The following is a 23,564-nucleotide window of genomic DNA, read 5'->3' on the forward strand; positions in this document are numbered from 1 at the left end:
GGTCGTCCCGGGAGGGCCGCGTGGCCGTTTCCGCCCGGAGGAAAGATGGCGGCGCCGGCGTCCCCGCGCGGAGGTCGCGCCCGCCCGCGCCGCCTGGAGGCCCGCCTCTTCCCGGAAGAAAGATGGCCGCGGCCTAGCCGAGTCCCTTTGGAGGCGTCAGGGCGCTCGGCTGCGGACGGTGGATCCTGAGCGGTGAGTGAAGGCCCGGGCAGGGTGCGGGCAGGGACGGGGAAGCCGACGGCACTCCTGGACGGCCCCGCCCGCGATGTCGGGGACACGGGCCGAGGGACGCGGTCACGGGAGGCTTGGGCCTCGCCTTCAGCGCGGGGCGACCTCACTGTCCTCGTCTGAGAAACGGGGGTCGTAACGCCAACTAGTAGGACTCGGTGAAGACCTGAAAAACGCCCGTAAAGCCCGGCACCATCAGTGTGACTCCTGAGCGGGAGCAGCTTTTAAAATAAACGTTTGCGTTTTCGGCGCAAACGCCGAAATTGGGTTCCCCAGGATGGACACCCAGGGGTGGCCGCCACCGAGCTGTCGCCTCCCTGCCGAGCACGGGAAGTGGGCAGGGGACACAAATAAATGCTGTGATCCGAGGAGAGGGAGCCTCACGGGGGCGGGGGGACCGCAGGGCTCGTATCTATGCAGTTGTTCTTGGGTTACTTTTGCTGCCAAGCGTGTGCATGACGTTCGTGCATTACCCGTCACGATAAGTAGTGGGAAGAATCGACCTTGGGTCAAGGGGCAAAGGGCCGTCCAGGTGCAGTCCCTGTGGGCGCCAGGTGTGTGGCTGCAGGCAGTGGGGAGCAGGTGGCCTGCGCAAGGCCTTCCCGGCCGGTGCGCGGGGCGTGGGCTGGGAGGGGCAGGGGTCACCCTCCAGCAGGCAGGGGACGCACCCAGCTGTGGGAAGGGGGCGCGCTCCCGGCCCCTGGCGTCGCCCCGGGCCTGCACCCAGCGTTTCCGCGGCTCGTGTGCCCCGAACACGCTGCTTCCTCGGGCGTCGGGCCGCTGCCCAGCAGTGCGCAGCGAGCAGCTTTGCCGGCGCCGGCGGGAGCCTCCGGAAACGCTTGCGTTCATTCACCCAGTTCTGCCAAGGGCCTGCCGTGTGTGGACAGTGTGGCCGGCACTGGGACCCGCAGCTGAGGAGGACACGGTCTCGAGCCCCTGACGGGCGACAGGCAGGCGTCCCTGCGAGCGTGGCTCCGGGGTCAGTCACAGCCGGAGAGCACAGCGGGCAGCTGGGGGCCCCAGGGCTGCGGGCAGGACGCAGGCCCCGCAGACCTGGAAAGAGGGACGCCGGGCCCTGGCAGCGTCCCCGCCTCAGAAGAAAGGGACCAGGAGAGCGAGACGTCGCCGAAGGGCTCCGGGGGTGCTGGGGCCCCGGGCACGCAGGGGCGCAGGCCTCCGCCCGTCGGGCGCGTCCCTCGTGGCGGGTCGCGTAGAACAGGGACATCAGAGAAGCCCGCGGGGGAGCCGCGGGGCGTCCCGTCCCTGTGTGCCCTCAGGCTGGGGGTGGGGGCCGGACGCCGTGGTGCTGAACCACCCCGGGGCCCTGCCGGCTGCCCCAGGTGCCGGTGGGCTTCCCTCGGGCGCCCCTCCCCGAGAACCGCGAGGGGAGGCGGGGCCTCAGCTGCCCCGGGAAGGACCGAGGAGCGTGTTTGCCCGGTAAACGGGTCAAGGCGCAGGAAGGAGCTAGACTTCCCTTTGGGGTCAGTGAAGGGTGGCGGTCCACGAGGGGAGGACCCGGGGAGGCAGCTGGGCCCTGCTCCCGGCTGCAGGGGCCTGGGGGAGGAGCCCACGCGGAAGGGGCAGGTGTGGGTGCAAGCCGCGGCCGTGGGCTCCCTCACGTGCCCACGTGGACAGAAGGGTGGCCTTGGTCCTTTACCTCCAGGCCCAGGTACGCCCAGGATGACGGACTTCTGGGCGCTTCTGTGTGAACATGAGCAAGGACACGTGTGTGTGCACATGTGTGTCCATGTGTGCACCGTCTGTCCTGTGCCTGTGCGTCGGCAGGCACAGGGGTCGCTGAGGTGGGAAGGCGGAAGGGCTGGTGCCACGCTGCGTGGGTGTGGGGGTTCGCGGGCCCCAGGCCCAGCCCCCCAGAGCTCTGGAGTCGGGGAGGGGCCTTCCATTTCATGGGGGAAACTGAGACTGGGGAGGTCTGGTGGCTTAGCTGATGCCACAGAGCTCACATGTGCTGAACTGGGACCTCAGGAGGGTTCGGCCTCGACGGTGGGCGGCAGGGCACAGGGTTGGGGGTGCCGCCCGGGTGCTGAGGAGGAGGGCGGAGCCGGAAGCCCAGCGTCCGCGGGGGCAGAGCGGGCACTCCGCCTCTCGCGGGGCCGAGGACTTGCCTTACCTGTTACAAAGGGGCCGTCTTTTCATCCGTTGCCTGCGCGGCTCTGTCCAGCCCTGGCTCTGCACCCTCCCTGTGGGCGCCGACCGCCCACCAGGGTCTGGCGGCTGCAGGCTGTGGCCTCGCGCCCTCAGCTGCCTCTCCTCTCTCCCCAGGCAGTGGCCGCGCTCGCAGGCCGTCGTGCGGTCCGGCCCCGGGCGGCCATGGCGACCGGGCCGGCTCCGGGCTGCGGCCTGGCTTCCCGCGGCCTCTGGCTCCTGGGCGCCATCCTTGTGCTGGGTGTGTCCGCCCGGCCTGCCAACCACTCGTCCGCCCGGGACCGAGCAGGCCGCAGGGAGGACAGCGAGATCCTGCCCCCGGACCACCTGAACGGAGTGAAGCTGGAGATGGACGGGCACCTCAACAAGGACTTCCACCAGGAGGTCTTCCTGGGGAAGGACACAGGCGGGTTCGAGGAGGACGCGGAGCCTCGGAAGAGCAGGAGGAAGCTGATGGTCATCTTCTCCAAGTAGGCGCCCGGGCCGGGAGGCTGTGGGTGTGCGGCCGGTGCTGGGGGCCCCGCCGGTCCAGCCCTGGCTCAGGGCGGTGGGGGACGGGTGGCAGGGCCCGCTCGATGACAGGCTGTGGAGCAAGGCGCTGTGACATGCGCTCTTAGGGGACGTGGCTTGGGACGTCTGTGGGCGCCGAGCCGGGGCCCGTGCCACGCCGAGCGGCACGCCGGGCCGGAAGGGGCTTCCCCCTGGCTGCGCCAGGCCCCCGCGGCCGGGGCTGTGGAAAGGCCTGGGGCGAGACCCGCAGCCGCTGTGGCGGAGGCCGGCGGCCACGGGAGGGGCTGCAGTGCCCGTCAGTGCGGCCCGGCAGCAGCCGTGAGGCCCGGGACAGGCCCGCGGGCGCGGAGCCGACTGGGCGTGTGAGCGCGTTTTGGGGGCGCATGCCTGGGAGCCCCGCGCTGCGGGGTGACAGGGCCGGGTGAGGGAGGGGCGGCCCCGGGGGCGGGGGGAGGGCTGGCCTGGCCGCACCAGCAGCGGGGGGAGCTCAGGGGACCTGGGGGCGGGGCGCGGTGTGTCCAGGCCACTGTGCAGGGGACTCCACACCCGCAGTTGTCGGCACTGAGGGTGTTCGCTCACCTACCTTGTGACCAAAGTGCATGTGGGCCGTGCCCTGGGGACTGGCGGGGTCTGCGGGTCCTGGGACGCCCCTGCCCCCAGCCTGGCAGGTCGCAGGCCGTCAGGGTGTCGGTGACGTGGTGGACTGAGGGTCACGTGCCGGGACCCGGCACTCGTGGCTCAGCTCCAGACAGTCCACTGAGGGGGGTTCCGCTGCGGGGAGCGCACGTGGCGTGGGGCTTTGGAGCCGCCCGAGGGAGGTGCGGGGCCTCGTGGCTGGGCCAGGGTCAGGGCGAGGCCCTGGCCGCTGGACACGGCCTCGCGTCCTCTCCTGTGTGTCACCGAGTGCCCCGCCTCCTGGGCCGGGTGACAGAAGGCCCGGCGCCTGCCTCGCCGTCTGCGCCTGGGTTGGGGGGCGAGGGGCAGGGGCGCAGGAGGGGCTGGGCGTTCTGGAGGTGGGCAGGCGGGTTCTGCCCCCTCGGGGAGGCTCTGGGGGGCCCAGCAGCTGCACGCAGAGGGGGCGGAGGCAGCAGGAGCCTGGTCACCGGGTGGGACGTTGGCGAGAGGGTCGCGGGCAGGCGGGGGTCTTCCAGGTTCAGCGCCGGGGCCAGGAGAGGTGGCCTCAGGCGCTGGGGGGCCGGAGCCGGTGCCCCTCCACCCTGCCGGCCAGCCTGCGGCCTGGGGTGAGGAGCTGAGGGCTGGAGGCAGGCGCCCGCCCGGAAGCCATCTCCCAGCCCTTTGAAGTGGAGTCTGTGTTTCAAGGGAGCAGAGAAAGAAGCTGTGAACCCAGCCAGCAGGGGGCAGGCGGCTCCTCCAGAGAAGGAGCGGCTGCAGGAGGAGGAGGGTCCGCGCCTGCCCGGCCCCGGGAGGGGTGCTGGCGCCCGCCCTGGAAGGCTGGAGCTCGGGGCCGGGCACTTCAGGCGCAGGGTGAGCGTGGAGTCAGGTGCCCGGAGCACGTCCCTGGGGGCGTGGCCTCGGGCCACCCGGCTCAGGTGGTGTCGCTGGTGTCTCCCCCGGGGAGCTGCTCCCATCCTGTCCCTCCTGCCCGCCCCCCCCGCCCCCCCGTCACCCCATCCCGTGCGGAGGCGCCGTCCCTGAGGTCTGTCCGTGTGGACCTGCGGGTGGTGCTGCCGCCCACAGCGCCCGGCCTCGGCCTCTGCGTCCCTGGGACCCGCCGCTGCCCCGCTGGCCTTGATCACTTCCTGCCTCTGGGGCCGCCAGGCTCCACACTCAGCGGCCGCGTCTCCGGGAGCCTGGCCTCTGCCGCCGCCGAGAGGCTGGGAGACCCGCCCAGGCCTGGGTGCGCGCCTGCCGGCCGAGTGCCGCTGCTGGGGGCGGTGCACAGTGCGCGCGCGCAGGACGGTGCTGTGGGCAGTGGGTGTGCGTGTGCGTGTGTGTATGCGCACGTGTGCACGTGTGGGACGGCGGCCGCGGGCAGGGTGCGCCTGGCGCCTCCGCACCCATCTCTCCCCCCGCTCCCGCGTCTCACCTCCTGCCCTGCTCCCAGGGCCTGCGGGTCCGTCTGCCTGTTGGGCTTGGGCACCGGGGTCGTCGCTCTGCCGCTGAGCAGCCGGGAGGGGCAGGGGAGAGTCCAGACAGCTGCCCGAGGCTGCGGCTGGTGGCGCAGAGCCACGGGCCCACGGTCCCCGGATGCCCCCGCGCCCCCGGTGTCCTCCCTGCTCCCTGTCCCTGCGGCTCCCACGGGGCGCAGAGTGTTGCTGTGGTGCAGCCTCCACGGCCGCCTGCCGAGCCCCGGGCGGCCCGGCGTCCGCCGGGGTCCCCGGCCTTGCCTGACCCGCCCGCCTGCCTGCCCGCCCGCAGGGTGGATGTGAACGCAGACAGGAGGATCAGCGCCAAGGAGATGCAGCGCTGGATCGTGGAGAAGACGGCCGAGCACTTCCAGGAGGCTGTGGGCGAGAGCAGGGCGCACTTCCGCGCCGTGGACCCCGACGGCGACGGTAGGGCCTCCCTCTGTCCCCGACCCTGGCGGGCCGGCGGCGGGGGTGGGGCCGTGGGCGCCGTGGGCGCGGGGCAGCAGGGCGGGGCGCCGGCCTCCTGACTTGGGCTGCCGCCGCCGCCGCACGGGGGCCTCTAACAGGCATCTGCAGGCGGTCAAGCTCCTCTTTTTAAAAGCGTTCCTGCCAGACCTGCTCACGGGCACTCTGCTTTCTCAGGCCGCGTGTCCTGGGACGAATACAAGGTGAAGTTTTTGGCCAGCAAAGGCCACGACGAGAGGGAAGTTGCCGAGAAGATAAAGAACAACCAGGAGCTGAAAGTGGACGAGGAGAGTGAGTGCCGGGCCCCGGGCCGCAGCGCCGGGGGGCCACGTGTGGGCCCGTGGACGCTGGGGGACAGGTCCTCCCACTCAGCTGTCAGAGCGGCCGCTGCGGAAGCTCCTCTTGCTGCCGCGGGCCTGGCACGGGGTGTCCCGGGAAGGCCGCCACGTCGCCGAGCGGCTCGTGCCCTCCAGCGTGCCAGCTGCCCTGGCAGGCCCGTCCGCCCTTGGCCCTGCGGTCCTGCCTCTGCGGTGTCCTCGTGCCACACGCGCCTCCCGCGCCCGGAGCGCGGCCGGCCTGTGTGTCCTCCCTCCCAGCGCCTGCCTTGGTTTCCCTGTTGAGTCTCCTTGAGAGCGCCGCGCGCCCCCTGGCGAGCGCGGTGGTGGCTGTAGGTCCCTGTCAGGTCGAGCAAGGTTCCCCTTTGCCCAGGTTGCTGTGGGTTTTGATGGTGAGCAGGGCCGGTTTTGCCGGGTGCCTTCTGCGCGTCTGGTGATGTGGCCGCCGGTTTTCTTCCTTCGCCCGTTGACGCGACGGCTTGGTTTTCGGATGTGGACGCGCCTCGCCCCTGCTTGCGGCGTGTTCCTCTTTCTGTGTCCGGCTGGGTTCGGTTTCCTGATGTTTTGTGGAGGACTTTTGCATCTGTGTTCGTGAGAGACACTGGTGTGCAGTGTTTGTCCTTGTAACGCATTGGTGTGGTTTGAGGGTTCGGGCGAGGCTGGCCTCGCAGGGCCGGTTCGAAGCACCCCTCCGTCCGTCTCCTGGCAGAGGCTTTGGCACCAGTGGAAGCTCTTCCTTCCCCTTTGGGGGGCTCCCCACAAGCCCTGCGCTCTCAGTCTTTCTAAAATGTTTGTTTTTTGTGGATAGGGAGGGGGGTTTTGTTTTGTGAGCCAGTACGAAGTTTTCGGCCACAGGTGACTGAAGCGCTCCTGCGTTTTTGTCTCCGCTTCTCCTGCCCTCCCCCCACAGGGCGGGGCCCCTCCCCGTCGGGGCGGCTCCCTTGGGGCCGAGCCTCCGGCAGGGTCTGTCCCAGGCGTCCCTCCAGCGGCCGGTGCTGCGGGTGTCCCCGCGCGTGGCCCCGTCCCTCCAGTCTCTGCTCTGTGTTCTCTCGCACAGGGCACCCGCCTCGGGATGGTGGGTCCTCCCTATGAGCCCGGTGATCTTGTCTTAGATCCCTAACTTGTTGCAGCTGCAAAGCCCTTTTCTCCAAATCGGGTCGGCTCACGGGCTCCGGGCAGACGTGCACGTCTGTGCCCGTCCTGTCGCCTTGTCCCCGCGGTGGGGCGGGTGGGAACCACCCGCTGCTCCCCGTTTGCTGTTGAGCCGCCGGCCAGCACGGACCTGTGCCCACCAGGGGGTGGGAAACGAGGGGCAGTGGGTGCACAGGGTGGCCCTGTGCCCTGCGGAAGCCAGACGGTCCCCACTGTCACCCCACGCAGCCCTGCCACAGAGGGGGGGGTGCTCGGCTCAGGGCTGGGAAGGGGGTTTTCCTCCCAAGCCCTGCCCCGCCCCCCGCCCCGTGTCCAGCACCGAGAGGGATGGAACGCGGCAGGGTCCTGCCTCGGTCCCCGGGTTGGGCGCATCCTCGGACGCCGCAGCAGGCTTGGGGGCTGCTCCTGCGCGGGGCGGTCCACGTCGGGGACTTCGGGGAAGCTGTGTCTGGGGGTGGTCCTATGCCACCCCTTGCTGGGGGCTGCACCCCGGAGGGGCAGAGCCTGCGGCCTCGCACGACCGCATCCTGAGCCCGCCTGCGTACCGGGGCGGCGGGCCTCGGGGCCTCCGGGGTGCACGCGGGTGTCTGGAGCACCCGGGCGCTCACAGGCGTGCCCCTCTCAGCACAGGAAGTCCTGGAGAACCTGAAAGACCGCTGGTACCAGGCGGATAGCCCCCCCCCGGACCTGCTGCTGACGGAGGACGAGTTCCTGTCCTTCCTGCACCCCGAGCACAGCCGCGGCATGCTCAGGTTCATGGCCAGGGAGATCGTCCGCGACCTGGGTGAGCCCCGCGGGCCCTCGGGGCTGGGGCGGCCCCGGGCGAGGGTGGCCGCAGCCCGGTGCCCAGCAGGTCCGGGGGGACGCAGCTGTTTAGCTTCAGTCCAGAATGTCACAAGCTGGAAATCCAGCAGCAACACCCCCTCGGTTGACCCTGCTCGGTGGTCCTAGGGGTCCTGCGCCTGCTTGAGGCCTGAGCACCCCCTTGTCCCGCAGACCAGGACGGTGACAAGCAGCTCTCTCTGCCCGAGTTCATCTCCCTGCCCGTGGGCACTGTGGAGAACCAGCAGGGCCAGGACATCGACGACAGCTGGGTGAGGGACCGGAGGAAGGAGTTCGAGGAGCTGATCGACGCCAACCACGACGGAATCGTCACCATGGCGGAGCTGGAGGTGAGCGCAGGGCGCCCTGGGGGCGTGGCCGTGGCGCGGGGAGACGCCTGCAGGCTGGTCCTGAGCCAGGGCGGCGGAGCTGGCAGAGCCGTCTGACGGCCGGCCCTCCGGGGGCCCCCAGCCAGCACCCGGCAGGGCAGCCGCCATGCCTGTCCCCCGGCCCGGCCCGCCCTGGCTCGGAGGGGCCGCCGGGCCGCAGGCGGCCGGGGACACGGGTGCGGCGTGTGCCCCTCCGTGGGTCGGGGCTGGGGAGCTTGTTTTTCCTGCCTTGGGTGAGTCATTTCATGTTACACGAGAATTCTCGGATCCCTGGTGATAGCTTGCAGGCAGCTCTGGGTTAGGGGTTCCTGTCCACGCCGCGCACCTGGTGGCTGGTTCAGTCTGTGTCTACGTGGCCTACTGGCCCCTGCTCTACACGGGGCGAGGCCGCCCCGCTCCCGCCCCCAGAGACAGAGCCCACATGGCCCTGAGCCACTGCCAGCCTGGCATCTGCCTTCCAGAACCTTCCAGGACACGCCTGCATGCCTGTCTGCGGACCCCAGCCGACAGGGCACTGTAGAGAGGCTGGGGACCCGCGCGGGAGCAAAGCCCCGCTGCTTCCCGAGGGCACGGGCCCTGTGCCGGCGTCTGCCCGGGCGCGTTCTGGGGGCGGCGCGGGTGCACGGCTGGCGGTGCTGACGGGCACGGGGCCCTTGCAGGGGTACATGGACCCCATGAACGAGTACAACGCCCTCAACGAGGCCAAGCAGATGATCGCCATCGCGGACGAGAACCAGAACCGCCACCTGGAGCCTGAGGAGGTGCTCAAGTACAGCGAGTTCTTCACAGGCAGCAAGCTCATGGACTACGCCCGCAACGTGCACGAGGAGTTCTGAGCTGGGCCCGCGGCCGCTGGGCGTCAGCAGGGCGTGGCGGGCGCACCGGCCGCGTAATCACAGCATCTTGCTTCTGAGAACTCGGGGCCGCGGGGCTCTGACCACATCAGGGCCTGTGGGCTCGCCGCACCGTGGGAAATAGCGCAGCGCCCGGCTTCCTCGAAGCTGAAGGCTGAGGCCCCGCAGCCGTGCTCGGGTGGAACCGGGGCGGCAGTCGCAGTGGTGGGCGGGCGGGCGGGCGGGCGGGCGGCCACCGGAGCTGCCGTCAGGGTTCAGCCTCTGAGGAAACACGCACTCGTGGCGCGAACCACGTTAACTTACTTTAAAATATAGTTGCCTCTTTCTCCCCACTTTATTTTTTCAATGGACCAAAACACAAACGATAGTTTGGGATAAACGTGGCCAGATGGCCTCCCCTTGATGTTTCAAGGTGGGCAGTTGGTTAGGACACGAGTCCCGTGCCTACGCGGTGGCGGGGGGCGGGGTCCACCCTCGGGGCCGGCAGGGAACGGGAGTTCCTGGTACAGAGGGACACCAGAGGACAAGCCCTGGCCGCTGCTTGAGGGCTGGGAGGCGTCGGGGAGCGAGGAGGGGCTCGAGGGGGCTGAGACCCGAGGACGGGAAGGACAGTGTGGGCTGCGGCCAGGCCAGGCTGCCCTCTGTGCGCAGGCCCGCTCCGTGGAGCTCGGCCACCGACCCACGCCTTCCTGGGGGCCGGCCGTGCCAGGGCTTTGCTGGTGGGTCCTGGCGCCGGCTCCCTCGCAGCCAGTGGTGCCCGGCGCAGTTCACCGGGCGGGGGGCCCTGAGCCGCTCACGTGACCAGCGCTTGCCACAGGGACCCACTTCCGAGCAGTGCGGGGTCCGGGCCGCCCCAGAGGAACGGGCGGGGTAACACCTGGGTTTCTAGACAAACAAAGCAAAAACTGTTTTCAAAACTAAGACCGGAGGAGCTGGCAGCCGCGGTGGGAGGAAGGTGCGGGTGGGCCGGGCCCCGCGGGTGGGCAGGCGTGCGCTGGCGCAGGTGTGAGCTCAGGCCAGGATGTGGACTGCCTGCCCGGCCGCTGGGCCCGCTGGGGAGGCCGACCCCGCAGCGGCGTGTGGCTGTCCGTGCCCAGGGTCACCTCTGGGCCCGCGCCCCGTGGGTGGGCCAGGCCTGTGGGACTCCCTGCAACACACCCCAAAGCTCGAGGGCAGGGGCCCCGCATTAGGCCTGGGGAGGAGAGGGCGCTGCCCACCGCGCCCGGGGCTGCAGTTTTCTTTCTTTGGCCAGAAAAACCTCTCTCTCCGTCAACAGGAGAGGGGCGCACGCTCACACACACGCATGTGCGCCAGGCTCGCGGACACCCTCCCCCCACCCCGCAGGGACCCTTCCGCTCCAGAGGCTCAGGAGCGCTGGCCTTCCTGAGCGCAGAGCCCGGGGATTTCCCACAGGTGGGCCGGGAGCAGCGTGTACCTGAGTGTCTCAGGAGGAGGGGACTTTCCAGGCCTCTCTGCCTGAAACTTCTTAAATTAGCTGTCAGGTGAGGCGAGGCTGTGCCAAGGGGCCTGGTTTAAACGCTACAAAAACAGGCCGGGACACCTCCCTGGCCACCAGCCCAGCCATCGCAGATGCGTGCGCATGCCTGTGCCGCGCTCCGTTCCCCTTCGCACACGTGTGGCCGGCGCCTGACCTCGGGCCGCCCAGGGCCGAGCTTCGGGACCCCCCAGCTCCCAGGACGGACAGTGGGCAGGCCGTTCCCGCGAGCCGTTTGTGCTCCCCAAACACCGGCCAGGGACCCTCGGGAGCAGCCGCACCCTGGCCTGGCGTGTGGAGCCAGTGCCACGTGCCGCGCTCACACGGACACCGGGCCACGCCACGCCCGGCAGACGGCAGGCCCGCCCGGCGGCACGCGCTGGGCCTGCTCGGGCTGGCCTGCGAGAACACCGCCCATCGGCGGGACGGCGCCTTAGGTGCTCGGTGCCTCGTCCGCAGCCCTGGGCTTAGGCCCCTGACACCCGGCTGCCAGCCAGGCCGGTTTCCCGAGGCCTCTGTCCCCCTGTGCGGCTCTCCTGGGGCTGCTCCCTCCCCTGGCAAGGGTGCCGGCCTTGTGGGGCCAGGCCTCACCCTTGGGGCCTCATCTGACCTTCATCACCGCCAAACAGCCCCCCTGGGGATCAGGGCTTCCACAGGAACTCGGGGGCACAGTGTCGTCCCTGACGGCTGCTGCATCAGACGTGGCTGCACGCATGCCAGCCGTGGACGTGCTCACCCACACGGCTGCTGCCGCGACTCAGGCTGGGGCTGTGCTCCGGAGCCGGGGGCTCTCCCGCTGCCCTGCGGCTGATGCTGGAAGAGGGTCCAGACCGCGGAGCCTGTCGCTGGGCCTGGGGTGCTGCCTCAGTTTACCCATGGGCTCCAGGTGCCATTTGCTGAGGGGGAGGATTGGCATCACCTCCCACTCCCACAAGAGCTGCCAGGGTGACCGGTGCCGTGGAGGCTCGGCCCCGCCGCTCAGGGGGCCGGCCTGTCTCCCACCCAGCAGGGGCCTGTCCGGAGAGGGCCTGCACGTGTCTCGAGCCCGAGTTCCACTGTGGGGACCCCCAGTGCACGGCCTGCAAGCACCACCGCTGCCAGCCCGGCCAGCAGGTGGAGACCCACGGTGAGTCCCACCGCCGGCGGCCCTGGGAGCGGCCCCCGCGCGGGCGTGTGGGTGTGGAAGGAAGCTCGCCTGTGGGGGTACGGGTGTGCCCTCAGGGCAGGGGCGCGCGTTGCTCAGCCTTGCGGCCACGGGGCCGGCCCCTCCCTCTCCTGGCCCGGACCCCCCCGCCCCGGGGCGGCAGGCGCGGATGGCCCCGGGTGGGCTGTGCGGGGCAGCGGGGCGTGCGGGGCCCTCAGGCCCGGCTCTGACCGCAGGCGGGGGCTGCGCCACCCTGACCGTCTGCGTGGGACGGTCAACCTGCTCCAGAAGGAGCAGCTCCGACCCTCCAGGGGCTGCTCACCTGGCGGGCGGGAGGAGCAGGGCAGCGCGCGCCCGGGGGGGGGCGGCCGTGTGGGGCGGGGCGGCGGCAGAGCCTGGGCACAGCGCAGCCCCCCTCTCTGGGACCCTCGCCGGCCTCCTCCCTCCAGCTGCTGGACCAGCACAGCCTGCCCGGCCGGGCTCCAGCCTGGCCTCTGCCGCCACACCGCCCCCGGCCCGCCTCCCGCCGCGCTCCTCCCTGCGTGCCCCCGGGGAGCCCCCACTCAGCCGGGGTCGCGGCCCCTGGCCCCCTGGGCCGCCTCCCCCACAGACGCCTGCCCCGGACCGGGGTGCGCGGACGCCGGCTTCTCCCGGGCCCGCGGGCGTTGGAGGCCTGGGCCGAAGGGATGCGTGTAGGGTCCACGCCCCCTGGGGGCCCGGCAGCCTGTCCACCAGCCTTTCTGCCCATCTGCCCGTCGGCAGGGGAGTACAACTTCGGCTTTGCATGTGTCGACTGTGCCGAGGGGACCTTCTCCGGGGGCAGCGAGGGCCACTGCCAGCCGTGGGCAGAGTGAGTCCTGGCGGGGCCTTGGGGGGGCGCCGCGGGAGGGGCCCTCGCGCCTCCTGGCGTGATGACCCCCGGCCGCTCGGGGGCAGCAGCCACAGGAGGGGCTGCCGGTGGCCGGGGCTGACGGAGGGCTCTGTGTCCCTGGGCCCCGGGCCCCAGCTGCCCCCAGGCCGGCCTGCGCACCGTGTTCCCCGGGAACAAGACACACGAGGCGCGTGAGGTAAATGACCACAACAGTCCAGGGGTGTCCTTCTGGTCCCCTCCTCCTCATACCCGCCTCGCCCCTCCTCCCCAGCTTTTATAGCCACATCCTGCAGGAAACCCCAGACTCCTGCGCTGCCGCGAGATGAAGAGGTGTGTGGGCACCGGGCGGCCCCGCGGGCTCTGCCCTGCCCTGCTGCTCCTGGGGCTCGCACTGGGTGCCGCCGACCAGCTTGTTTGTGTCGGGAACACCTACCGCAAGGCCAACAGGTGCTGCCAGGACTGTGAGCCAGGTGAGCGGCCTGGCCGGGCGGCGGGGGCGGGGGCGCCCGCCGGACGCAGCACCGGGGGCCGTGAGGACATGGGCGCGGGGAGACAGGGGCACGCCAGTGGGGCCGGGTGCCACCCTCACGGGACGGGCGGGCCCTGGGCACAGGGCGGAGTGGCGCCGGGGCGGCTCCGGGGCGGCGGGGACCGGGGGCCAGGCCTGGGACGGGGGCCAGCTCGGTGACCCGGACGCCTGCAGGCTTCCAGATGGTGCGGCGCTGCACCAGGCAGGAGGACTCCGTCTGCCTCCCGTGCTCGCCGGGTTTCTACAACGAGGCCGTGAACTACGACACCTGCAAGCCCTGCACGCAGTGCAACCAGAGTAAGGCCGGCCCCGCCCCACGCAGGTCCCCTCCACCGGAGGCTCCTGGGGCCCCCACAGCCACAGGGCAAACCCCAAACCGCGCGCTCCGCCCGGGGGTCCCCAGGAGGACCTTCCGCCTCCCAGGGAGCCGAGCCCACGTGGACTCGGGGTGTGTGTGGCACGTGTCGGCCACGTGGCCTCTCGGGCCACGGAGGGTCCTGCAGGCCGGAGGGAGGCCGGGGAGGGAGGCCAGGCTGCCACAGGGCCGTCCCCGGCCCACGTGACCAGGGGGATGCAGCCTCGGGGGCCGCCGGCCGGGGGAGGCGGCTTGGCTGCTGGGCCGGGACCCACAGCCCACCAGCGGCCTCCCCCAGGAAGTGGGAGCGAGATCAAGCGGATGTGCACAGCCACGAACGACACCGTGTGCAGCTGCCGGCCCGGCACCCAGCCCCGCGGCGGCTTCAAGCGCGGAGTTGGTGAGCCCGTCGATGGCCCCACGCCCCGCGCGCTCCTCCCCCTCGTGGGGCCAAGTGCCCCTCTCCTAACGGGTCAACCGAGATGTGGGTGCAGGGGCCGAGGGGAGCAGGGGAGGGGCTTCCAGGGGCCGCGGGGCCGCGGGGGCGGCCCCACAGCCTTCGCCGCAGCCTGCGCCGTCCCTGTCGCAGACTGTGCCCCGTGCCCAGCAGGACACTTCTCCCCGGGCGACAACGAGGCTTGCAGACCCTGGACCAAGTGAGTGTCTGGGGCCGGGGGACTCAGCGGCCTGGGCCCCGGGGGCCGGGGCTGGGGGCAGCAGCCCTGGCCGGGGGGAGCGCCTGGCCCCGTCCCCCACGGTGGCCCGTCCCTGGCTCCGCCCGGGCCAGGCCTCCTCCCACTGCCTTCCTGCTGGGCTGCTGTGAGGAGCCCAGACACCTGGCCCAGGACCCAGGACCCAGGACCCAGGAGTGTGAGAGGCGCCCGCTGGGCCACTGTGGGCAGGCCGTCAGGAGCTGGGGGGCCCGGGAGGAGCCTCGGGGAGCAGAGGGAGGGAGGGGGCGCGGGCCGAGCCGCGGCCTCGGAGACCCGGGGGGGTCGGGGCCGAGCGTCCTGGGGGTGGCAGGGACCTGGCCCCTCTCACCCACCCCCTCCTTCCGGAGCCGATGCTGCCAAGGTCACCCAGCGTGGACCCCATGGCCCCTGACAACACCCCTCCCCCCAGCTGCACCCTGGAGGGAAAGCGCACTCTGTGGGCCGGCAGCAACAGCTCCGATGCCGTCTGCGAGGGCAGGACCCCCGCAGCCACCCTGCCTGAGGAGACCCCGGGCCCCCCAGCCCCGCCCTCCACCGCCCGACCCCCCCCCACCCAGGCCAGGCCCTCCCAGGGGCCGGCTACACCCCCTGCAGAGCCTCCCAGGGGTAAGGGTGCCTGGCCTCCTCCCGGCAGGGCCCCCAATCCTAAGGGGAGCGGGTGGGGGAGGGCGGGCTGCCCTGGCCCCCCGGGGCCCCCTCGGGAGGCCGCCCCCAGCAGCACTCTCGCCGCAGGCCCCGAGCTGGCCGCCGTCCTGGGCCTGGGGCTGGGCCTGGGCCTGCTGGCCCCCGTGGCCGCCGCGCTGGTCCTGCTCCTGCACTACAAGGTCTGGAGGCCGCCGGCCCACCGCGCCAAGCACCCCGGTGAGTGCGGCCCGCCCCGCCAGGCCCCCCGCCCCCAGGCCCCAGCCCGCCCGCCTCCACCTCTGCTCTCCCTCTCCCTGCCAGGAGGAAGCGGCTTCCGGACCCCCGTCCAGGAGGAGCACTCGGATGCCCACTCCGCCCTGGCCAAGATCTGAGCGGCCCCCGGCCGCCGGCCCCCGGCCCCCCGCTCCTCGCCCTGTGCCCCAGCGCCCGGCCCCCTGCCCCGCGCCGTTCTAGGTGCTTCTGGGCTGGCCCCCGGGCTCTGCTATGTATGCTGTGCATACTCCACCCAGGGGGGCCCCCTAATAAACGGCGTTGTCGAGTGCAGGGCTCTGTCTGGGCGCCTGGGGGCTGGGCTGCACGTCCATGGGGGCGGGGGCTGGGCCTCGGCCCACCTGGCTGGGCGTGTCTGAGGCCCAGGTGTGGGGCAGGGGCGCCCGGGGGCCACTCAGGCCCTGGGGCACCGTCCGCGCTGTTGACCGGGCACATCCAGCGCCTGTGGGAAGATGTGAAGGCCAAGCAAAGGTCTTGGCCATCGGGCGACGAGACCCTAAACACAGGCAAGGGGAGCCGAGGCCCCCACCGTGGGGCCCGTGGCCGGTGCAGAGGGGGTCCGGGGGTACAGAGGGGTCCGGCCGCGGTCCTGGGCCAGGCGCTAATGGGGCAGGGGAAGCGGAGGCCCTGGTGTCAAAGGGGGCGTTGAGGACGGTCCGCCTCTGCCCCGGCAGGGGCCTGAGTGCTGTCTGCCCCTCTGCCCAGCCCCTCAAACCCTACGCCTGCGCCATGAGCACGTGGTGACCCGGACCCCCACCCGGGCCCCCAGCCTCCAGTGCCCCTCGGTGCCCTCCCGGGGTCCTCGAGGGCAGCCACACTCCTAAGCCCTGCAGGTGGGGCATCAAACGCCACGTGGGGAAACTAGGGGTGCCTGGTGGGACGTGAGCTGAAGGGTCCCGAAGGGGAAACTCAGGCGCCCGCTGGCCGCCGGGGGGACGGAGAAAACCCGGCCTGGTCAGACGCTCAGAAGGCCTTGGCCGGCCCCTGGGCCAGCGCGGGCCAGCGGCACAGGGCGCCCCGGGAAGGAGACGCGCCGCGCCCACCCGCGACGGCCGCGGGCAGCGTGCCCTTCAGCCTCCCTCCCGGCGGGCACCTGCCTCCGCTGAGCTGAAGGCAGAAAGAGCACAGGAAGCCGGGATCCAGCGTGGAAATGCTGGCAGGAAGTGGCATGAGACCAGCCCACATAACCTAAACCACAAGCCGTGGCGGGAGCCGGGGCGCATGCTCGGTGGCTGCAGCACACTCGGTGCGGCCGCGAGGGCTCGGGAGGGCCGCTCCGCGCCGGAGTGCGCCTTCGCCTCCCGCTCCCGTCCCCGCCAGCCCCCCTGACCGGGAGTCCCCGCCGGCCGGGCGACGTGTGTGTGCCGGGGGCGGCTTGGGCCCTAGGTCGGCCGCAGCCTCAGCGCACCCCCGCCCCGGGCCCTCCGGCTGCAAAGGGCAGGGAGCCGTGGCCCTGCAGTTCCCCCAGGGACAAACAGTGCTGTCCCCTCTGTTATGGGGACAGTGACCCCTTCGTGAGGCCTGAAGGAGGGTCTGGACCTTGGGGTTTGGAAGGTGGGAGGTCACGGGGAAGGGCTTCCTCCCCAAACCCGCCCCGAGCCCGGCCGCTCTGTGCCCACCGTGGGACAGACGCGTGGACAGAGGGGTCCCCTCCTCGTTGCTCCCACGCTGCTCCTGTCCACGCCCTCCTCTCCGAGCCCCCAGCCTGGGCGTCGCGGGGCATCCCACGCCCCAGCCTCAGGGCCCCCAGGTGCCCACCGGCGTGTCCCCCCCGGCCCCCCCCACCTGGCCCTGTGGAGTGACAACTCTCCTCGCCGTCTCTCCACCCCCAGCCCCCGGGTTTATGCCAGAATCCCCCATGGGACTCTCACGCCACGCACACGGGTCGCTTCTGAAAGTGGAGTAAACAATGCAGACTCACAAGTGCTCGTGAGCTGCTGGAAAATACGACACGCGGAGAGTCACCTCCATCCCACTGCCCGTCGCGGAAGCCACCCTCGCTCCGGGGACCGCCCCGGCGGCTGGGACAGGAAGGCAGACGTGGGCACCGGTGCTTTCTGGCTTCGCGCGCGCCTCTCGGAGGTTCCGACTGCCCTCTGAGCGCACAGCCTGGCCCCGTGGGGCCTGCGGAGCTGCAGGCGAGGCCAGCTGCTCGGCCCCTGCCCACCTCGCCGGTGGACGGCTTCTTTTCCTGCCGACCCCTGCCCAGCCCTGCTGCCCCTCTGCCACCTTCGCACCCCCCAGCACCCCCCCGCCGCCGCGAAGCAATTCCGGAAGGTTCCAACTGTCCCCGCTTCCAGAAGGGCCAAATGACACGGCCCACAGTCATACAAGCATCGCTGTAGGGGACGTGTTGTGTTTTCTGGGTGCCGACCGGGGCTGAGAGACACAGGCTGGTGCAGACCTGGCCTCTCACGCCTATAAAACAAGCAGTGGCCGGTTCTCCACTCAGGGCGCCTCTACCTGGCGCCCAGGCAGGGTCCGACGGCCTCCCTCTCTGGCCCAGCGCTCAGGCCCGCCTCCCCGCTAGCAGCTGAACGGGGACTGGGCTCCCCGGCCACCGGCCCCACCGTACCTTCCGGCTCACAGGCAGCCGGGGGCCCCAGCAGCCTGGACACCCGGCTCTGAGGAGCGGCTCATGCACCCCGAGACCCGAGAACAAAAGCGGAGTCACAGCCCCCTAATTGCTGTCATTTCTCCAAGACAAAGGGCGGGTGCCCTGCAGGTCCCCCGGAGCGCCGCCAGCCATAGGCTCCCACAGCCGTCTTCACCGGCTGCCCTCAGCGGAGCCCCAACAGCAGGGCCGGGAAATAGAGCTGAGCGATCGGGGAGGGCTTCCTGGAGGAGTTGGGCCCCAGAGCCCTTCAGGGTCCCAGGGGGAAACCGAGGCTCAGACAGGAAAGGGACGCTGCCAGGATGACTCGGAAGCTGTTCCCTGTGGCTCGTGAGCTCCGGCAGGCGCTGGCGCGCTGCACCCTCTGGGTGACCAGGCCTGTCTGGGGAGGCGGGGCTGGAGCCGCTCAGTGGTCAGCGTGGCCACCGGGCAGGGTTCAGGGGCCTCGGGCTTCCCTTGGTGCCGTGGCCTCCCCTCGCCTGCCCTCCTCACAGCCCCCCAATGCCGAGGAGCCCCTGGGTTGGGGGGGCGAAGGCTCCCCTGTGGCCCTTGGGCATGGGCAGGGTGTCCGCAGCCTGCGCCCATGGGTGCGTGGGGGGCACCCTGAGCTCCTGGAGCCCTGCCAGGACAGGTTGGCCAAATCGGGGAGAAGCTCCTCCTAATCCTTGGGAAGCGGGCGGGGGGCTCGTCCTTATCCCTGGATGGGCTTCCAGGCTGCTGGGAGCTGAGCTCACCACGGGGCCTGGCGGGTGTGGCCGGGCCCTGGGCAGGTGGGCCCCGGGGCCTGGAGGCTTCATGGGGCCGAGGGCCTGCCCCGGCTCCCTCTGGGGCTCCAGGGGAGCTGGAGCTGGGAGGGGGCTCATCTGGGAGCCTGGGGCCCAGCGAGGCTCAGTCTCGCCTGCGTGGGGCCGGGAATCCCTCTCGAGAACCCACCTGTGGGCCCACCCGCATCCGGAGCCCCGCCTGCTGCCCACACCTGGGTCTCTCAGACCAGGTGGCTACAGGTTTTGCACAGAGAGCCCTGCAGACCCCCACCGCGGCCTTGCCCACTGCTGCACAGGGCGGTGTGGGGCGCGGGGTTCCCGGGCACAGGGCAGGCGGGAACACAGGAACCCCCGCGGGCCACCCCTGCATGTGCCCGGAGCGTGCGTCAGGGGACTCCTGCTCAGAGGCTGGGACCCACTACATTTTTAAGAAACAGGCTTTATTTTTCAGTCCTTTTAGGTTCCCAGAGAAATTGAGGGGCAGGTACAGGAGACCTCCCATCGGGAGGTCCCCCCTCCCGCCCCCACCCCCGCACACTGGCCTCCTCTATCAACGTCCGCTCAGAGGGTGCCTGTGTCGCCCACGGACCCCGCTCACGTTAGGGCCCTCGGTGCTGTGCGTTCTGTGGTTTGCACCGACGTGTCCTGACCTGCGCTCCCCGATACTCACGGAGAAGCTGCGCCGTCCCCACATCTCCTGCGCCCCGCCTGCCCCTTGAATTCTCAGTCGCTGCGCGTTGGTGGTCCCGTTGGAAACGCTTTCCCTCGCCCCCTTGGGGCGTAGCAGGGGCGGGGCTCTGTGCCGGCCTCCGGGGCGGGTCCGGTGGAGGCGTGACGTCGCTTCAAAGCCCCGGAGCTCCCGGGGGTGACGGTGCCATGGGGACCAGGGGTGCGCGGGCGGCTGTGTGGGGCGTCGCGCTGCTCTGCGCGCTTGGCCTGGGCCAGGGGGACCCGAGGTGCGGCCCCGGGCGCCTTCTGAGAGGGGCCGGGACGGACGCGCGCTGCTGCGACTCGTGCGCCTCCGGTAAGGCGCGCAGGCGGGGCGGGGGGTGGGGGACCCCGGCTCTGGGCGCAGCGGCGCCTCGCCCGCTCCGCCGGCGCAGACCGGGCCTGGGCGAGGCGGGGGGGCACACTTTCCAGTCCAGAGCGCGGGCCCCCAGCGCCAGCCCGGAAAGAGAGAGCCGCCAGCTCCTTCCCGCTGGCGGCCTGAGGCGAGGGGGGTGGAAACCTTTCCCAAGACGGGTCTGGGGTCCCGCTTCCTACCCAGTGGGTAACGAGTGCTTGGCCCATATCCAGGCCCCTTCCTGCCCCGTTCCTCCCCACCCCCCACCGCTGTCTCTGACCTGGGGCTGTGGGTGAGGGGCAGGTGGAAGGTGCCTGCTTGGGGGCACATATCAAAGGGCAGACACCACAGGGTGTCGCCAGAGGGGTCCTGGGGGGTGGGCCTGGGAGGGGGACAGGCAGACTGCCGCAAGGGGCAGGCGGCTGGCTCCCTGCACGGAGGGGCGGCCGTAGGCCACTTCCTTGTCGGGCAGGGACGGTTCCTGGTCACACGCTGAGCCACAGCTTCAGGCAGAGAAATAGGGGGCGGGGCGGGGGGCAGCCAGGCCATGGTGGCGGATGAGGCAGAGACACAGCCGGGCCAAGGAGGTGTCCTGGCTCCCAGACAGGTGCCCTCTGCCCCCTGGTGGGGCCTGACGGCTGCCCTGCCTTGATGGCCCTTCGCCCTGGAGGGCCCTGCGGGCGGGGGAGGGCTCGGCTCTGCCGCTCAGGGGGCCGGCCTGTCTCCCACCCAGCAGGGGCCTGTCCGGAGAGGGCCTGCACGTGTCTCGAGCCCGAGTTCCACTGTGGGGACCCCCAGTGCACGGCCTGCAAGCACCACCGCTGCCAGCCCGGCCAGCAGGTGGAGACCCACGGTGAGTCCCACCGCCGGCGGCCCTGGGAGCGGCCCCCGCGCGGGCGTGTGGGTGTGGAAGGAAGCTCGCCTGTGGGGGTACGGGTGTGCCCTCAGGGCAGGGGCGCGCGTTGCTCAGCCTTGCGGCCACGGGGCCGGCCCCTCCCTCTCCTGGCCCGGGCCCCCCGCCCCGGGGCGGCAGGCGCGGATGGCCCCGGGCGGGCTGTGCGGGGCAGCGGGGCGTGCGGGGCGTGCGGGGCCCTCAGGCCCGGCTCTGACCGCAGGCGGGGGCTGCGCCACCCTGACCGTCTGCGTGGGACGGTCAACCCGCTCCAGAAGGAGCAGCTCCGACCCTCCAGGGGCTGCTCACCTGGCGGGCGGGAGGAGCAGGGCAGCGCGCGCCCGGGGGGGCGGCCGTGTGGGGCAGGGCGGCGGCAGAGCCTGGGCACAGCGCAGCCCCCCTCTCTGGGACCCTCGCCGGCCTCCTCCCTCCAGCTGCTGGACCAGCACAGCCTGCCCGGCCGGGCTCCGGCCTGGCCTCTGCCGCCACACCGCCCCCGGCCCGCCTCCCGCCGCGCTCCTCCCTGCGTGCCCCCGGGGAGCCCCCACTCAGCCGGGGTCGCGGCCCCTGGCCCCCTGGGCCGCCTCCCCCACAGACGCCTGCCCCGGACCGGGGTGCGCGGACGCCGGCTTCTCCCGCGCCCGGGACGCGGGCGTTGGAGGCCTGGGCTGAGGGGACGCTTGTGGGGCCCCCGGGGGCCCGGCAGCCTGTCCATCTGCCTTTCTGCCCATCTGCCCGTCGGCAGGGGAGTACAACTTCGGCTTTGCATGTGTCGACTGTGCCGAGGGGACCTTCTCCGGGGACAACGAGGGCCACTGCAAACCGTGGGCAGAGTGAGTCCCGGCGGGGCCTTTGGGGGGGCGCCGCGGGAGGGGCCCCCGTGCCTCCTGGCGTGATGACCCCCGGCCGCTCGGGGGCAGCGGCCACAGGAGGGGCTGCCGGTGGCCGGGGCTGACGGAGGGCTCTGTGTCCCTGGGCCCCGGGCCCCAGCTGCCCCCAGGCCGGCCTGCGCACCGTGTTCCCCGGGAACAAGACACACAACGCCGTGTGCGGCCTGCTGCTGCCGCCGCCCACCGGGCCGTCCTGCCCGCTCGCCGCCCTCGTCGTCCTGGGCGCCTGCCTTCTGGCCCTGGCCGTGGCCCAGCTCGGCCTGCACGTCTGGCAGCTGAGGAGGCAGCGAGCGTGGCGCTCAGGTCCGCTGTGCCCTGAGGTGGGGCGGCCGGACGCCAGCCTGCCCGCTGACGGCAGGCCCTCTGCAGAGGCCCAGCTGCTCCCGGAGGTGCCGCCGCCGCCTGAGGACACCAGCAGCTGCCAGTTTCCCGAGGAGGAGCGAGGGGAGCAGCTGTCGGAGGACAAGGCGGGCGACGAGGGCCCGCTGGGGAGCCCGTGGGTCTGAGGCCTGGCGCCTTCCGGCGCAGTGGACCTTGAACCCGATCTCCCAGGCACCGGCCCCGGGCCGCCCCTCAGGGGCCAGGGCCCTCGGCACTCGGAGGGGCCTGGATCTGGCCCGGCCCTGCTCCCCTCGACGGTGGAAGTGGGTGTGGGCGGTGACAGCGGGGCCTCCCCAGACCATGCAGACGAGGCAGCAGCTGTCGCTGGACCAGGACGGGGGTGTGGCTGCTTCCCTCCCCTGCGGCCCCCGTGGGGCGGGGCCTGTGGGCCCCTGGACTGGAGTCCACGTGCGGCCGAGGACAGGCCAGAGACAATAAACACTTGTCCAGTGACCTGCGCGGACGCGTGCTGCGGGAGGGGGGACATGAGGCATGGGCTCCAGGGCCCCCCCGGCAGCAGCCACTGTCCCTCCCAGACGAGGTGGGGTCAGGGTTCGGGAGCAGAAGCTGGGCAGGAACCCGGGGCTCGGCCGGCGTGCCGGGGGCGGGGCGGGGCTGGACAGCCGCCCCTGTGCCCCTCCGCTGCTCTCTGGCCTGGCACGCGCCAGGGTAGCTGGGACCTGGGCCTGCATCCGATCTCAGGGCCACCACGGCCCCGGACTTGGTTCGGGCTGGGCACTCAGCCTGGTCCCTGAGAGGTGCCTGCCCGAGTGTCATTTGGGCCGCCTCTGGGTGGGTGAGTGGCCTGCCTTTGGCCCCAGCCCCGCCTCCCGGCCCCGCCGCCTCCCTCAGAGTGTGGCTCCGTGACCCTCCCAGCCCCCAGGCAGGGCTGGCACCCGGGGAGCTCTGATAAGGGCTCCTTGGCACGGGCCGCAGCGTGGAAGGTGGGCCGGTGGGGGCCCGTCTCCGCGGCAGCGCCCTCCAGGTGGCAGCGTGCCGGGCCCCCCGCCGGCTGCCCCAGGGCTCCAGCACCCCGCCCTCCCGACTCGGTGGTTCTCGCCGCCCCAGTCCCAGGGGCCAGAAGGGCTTGGCTCGCAGCAGGCGGGCGGAGGCGAAAGGGGCTCTGGGCACGTCCCCCCTGGGGCACTGCCCCCCCCGCCCGGCGCCCCTGGGAGGAGAGGGGGCACCTGCACGACTTTGCCCCCCGGGGAGATGTGTGTGCCCGGGCGCCTTCCCTGTGCCCACCGGGGGGCACCCACGGAGCCCACGTCCCTGGGGAGCGTCCAGGCGGGTTAGCTAGTCAGGGGGAGCGTGAGGGCAGCTGGTGGGGGGAGGGCGGGGAGCGCTCAGAGCAGGCGGCCTCCCTGGGACCGGCGCCCCCCCCCCCCCACTGGGTCGCCAGGCGAGGTCTCCTGTCCTGCCAACCCCTCGCCCGCCCTCCGTGGGCTCCCACCCGCCACCTGGGCCCCTGGACGGCTCCATGCCTGTGGGCAGCGGTCAAGGCCGCCCTGGACCCTCCTCAGGCACCTGCAGAGGCTGCCCCCGGAGGGGGGCGGGGGAGGGGTCCCCAGCCCAGCCCAGCCCAGCCCAGCGGCCCAGGAGCAGCCAGGCGTCAGGGTCTCAGAGGGCCTTCTGCAGAAACCACCGGTGGCCCGCGGCCCGCCCACACCCACATCCCGAGGGGACTGGCAGGTGGGAGAGGCCGGGCTGACTCAGCATGGAAACTCCTCGCAGCAGCCAGACGTCAGCCAGGGGTGGGGGCGGCCGGGGTGATGCAGAGCGGTGGGGCATTCCAGCGGCAGCGGGGCGGGGGTGCGGGGGGCTGGGCAGGAGGCACCTGCCCTAGGGAGCGCGGGGCCCTGGGGGTGGTTCCCTCCCCCCGCCCCGGGGCCCAGCAGAGATGCCCCCTACCCCACAGTCGCCCTCG

At 72.1% G+C, this 23,564-nt stretch overlaps 3 protein-coding genes across 4 annotated transcripts; all 3 read left to right on the forward strand.

Moving 5' to 3' along the window:
- The first annotated feature begins 45 nt into the window (after positions 1-45).
- Positions 46-9,214, forward strand: SDF4 (stromal cell derived factor 4). 2 transcript variants are annotated; one of them, XM_054584371.1, is made up of 8 exons: positions 46-178; positions 1,055-1,084; positions 2,531-2,864; positions 5,284-5,420; positions 5,637-5,750; positions 7,572-7,730; positions 7,943-8,118; positions 8,817-9,214. In XM_054584371.1, the coding sequence occupies exons 1-8, from the start codon at positions 46-48 to the stop codon at positions 8,991-8,993; spliced, it is 1,260 nt and encodes a 419-aa protein (XP_054440346.1). In that variant the 3' UTR covers positions 8,994-9,214. The 2 variants fall into 2 exon arrangements, with proteins under 2 accessions (XP_054440346.1, XP_054440336.1); XM_054584361.1 differs by lacking the exon at positions 1,055-1,084 and having other exon boundaries at positions 129-192; positions 2,512-2,864.
- A 3,629-nt stretch (positions 9,215-12,843) lies between these two features.
- Positions 12,844-15,134, forward strand: TNFRSF4 (TNF receptor superfamily member 4). Its single transcript, XM_054583560.1, has 7 exons — positions 12,844-12,991; positions 13,225-13,347; positions 13,704-13,805; positions 13,995-14,061; positions 14,528-14,724; positions 14,851-14,979; positions 15,064-15,134. The coding sequence occupies exons 1-7, from the start codon at positions 12,844-12,846 to the stop codon at positions 15,132-15,134; spliced, it is 837 nt and encodes a 278-aa protein (XP_054439535.1).
- A 4,126-nt stretch (positions 15,135-19,260) lies between these two features.
- Positions 19,261-21,762, forward strand: TNFRSF18 (TNF receptor superfamily member 18). Its single transcript, XM_054583576.1, has 5 exons — positions 19,261-19,435; positions 20,208-20,327; positions 21,112-21,199; positions 21,357-21,548; positions 21,615-21,762. The coding sequence occupies exons 1-5, from the start codon at positions 19,288-19,290 to the stop codon at positions 21,760-21,762; spliced, it is 696 nt and encodes a 231-aa protein (XP_054439551.1). The 5' UTR covers positions 19,261-19,287.
- Positions 21,763-23,564: the final 1,802 nt, after the last annotated feature.

Source organism: Pteronotus mesoamericanus, unplaced genomic scaffold, assembly GCF_021234165.1.
Source record: "Pteronotus mesoamericanus isolate MK-2021 breed Mesoamerican mustached bat unplaced genomic scaffold, CSHL_Meso_final contig_1193, whole genome shotgun sequence".
Classification (NCBI taxonomy): domain Eukaryota; kingdom Metazoa; phylum Chordata; class Mammalia; order Chiroptera; family Mormoopidae; genus Pteronotus; species Pteronotus mesoamericanus.

Coding starts and splice junctions, on each gene's coding strand:
- TNFRSF18 (XM_054583576.1), top strand. CDS start 19,288: ATGGGGACCAGGGGTGCGCGGGCGGCTGTGTGGGGCGTCGCGCTGCTC. Junction 19,436..20,207: donor CTGCGACTCGTGCGCCTCCG/GTAAGGCGCGCA, acceptor TCTCCCACCCAG/CAGGGGCCTGTCCGGAGAGG. Junction 21,549..21,614: donor CAGCTGAGGAGGCAGCGAGC/GTGGCGCTCAGG, acceptor CGCTGACGGCAG/GCCCTCTGCAGAGGCCCAGC.
- SDF4 (XM_054584371.1), top strand. CDS start 46: ATGGCGGCGCCGGCGTCCCCGCGCGGAGGTCGCGCCCGCCCGCGCCGC. Junction 1,085..2,530: donor CGCTTGCGTTCATTCACCCA/GTTCTGCCAAGG, acceptor CCGCGCTCGCAG/GCCGTCGTGCGGTCCGGCCC. Junction 5,751..7,571: donor GCTGAAAGTGGACGAGGAGA/GTGAGTGCCGGG, acceptor TGCCCCTCTCAG/CACAGGAAGTCCTGGAGAAC.
- TNFRSF4 (XM_054583560.1), top strand. CDS start 12,844: ATGAAGAGGTGTGTGGGCACCGGGCGGCCCCGCGGGCTCTGCCCTGCC. Junction 12,992..13,224: donor CTGCCAGGACTGTGAGCCAG/GTGAGCGGCCTG, acceptor GGACGCCTGCAG/GCTTCCAGATGGTGCGGCGC. Junction 14,980..15,063: donor CCACCGCGCCAAGCACCCCG/GTGAGTGCGGCC, acceptor TCTCCCTGCCAG/GAGGAAGCGGCTTCCGGACC.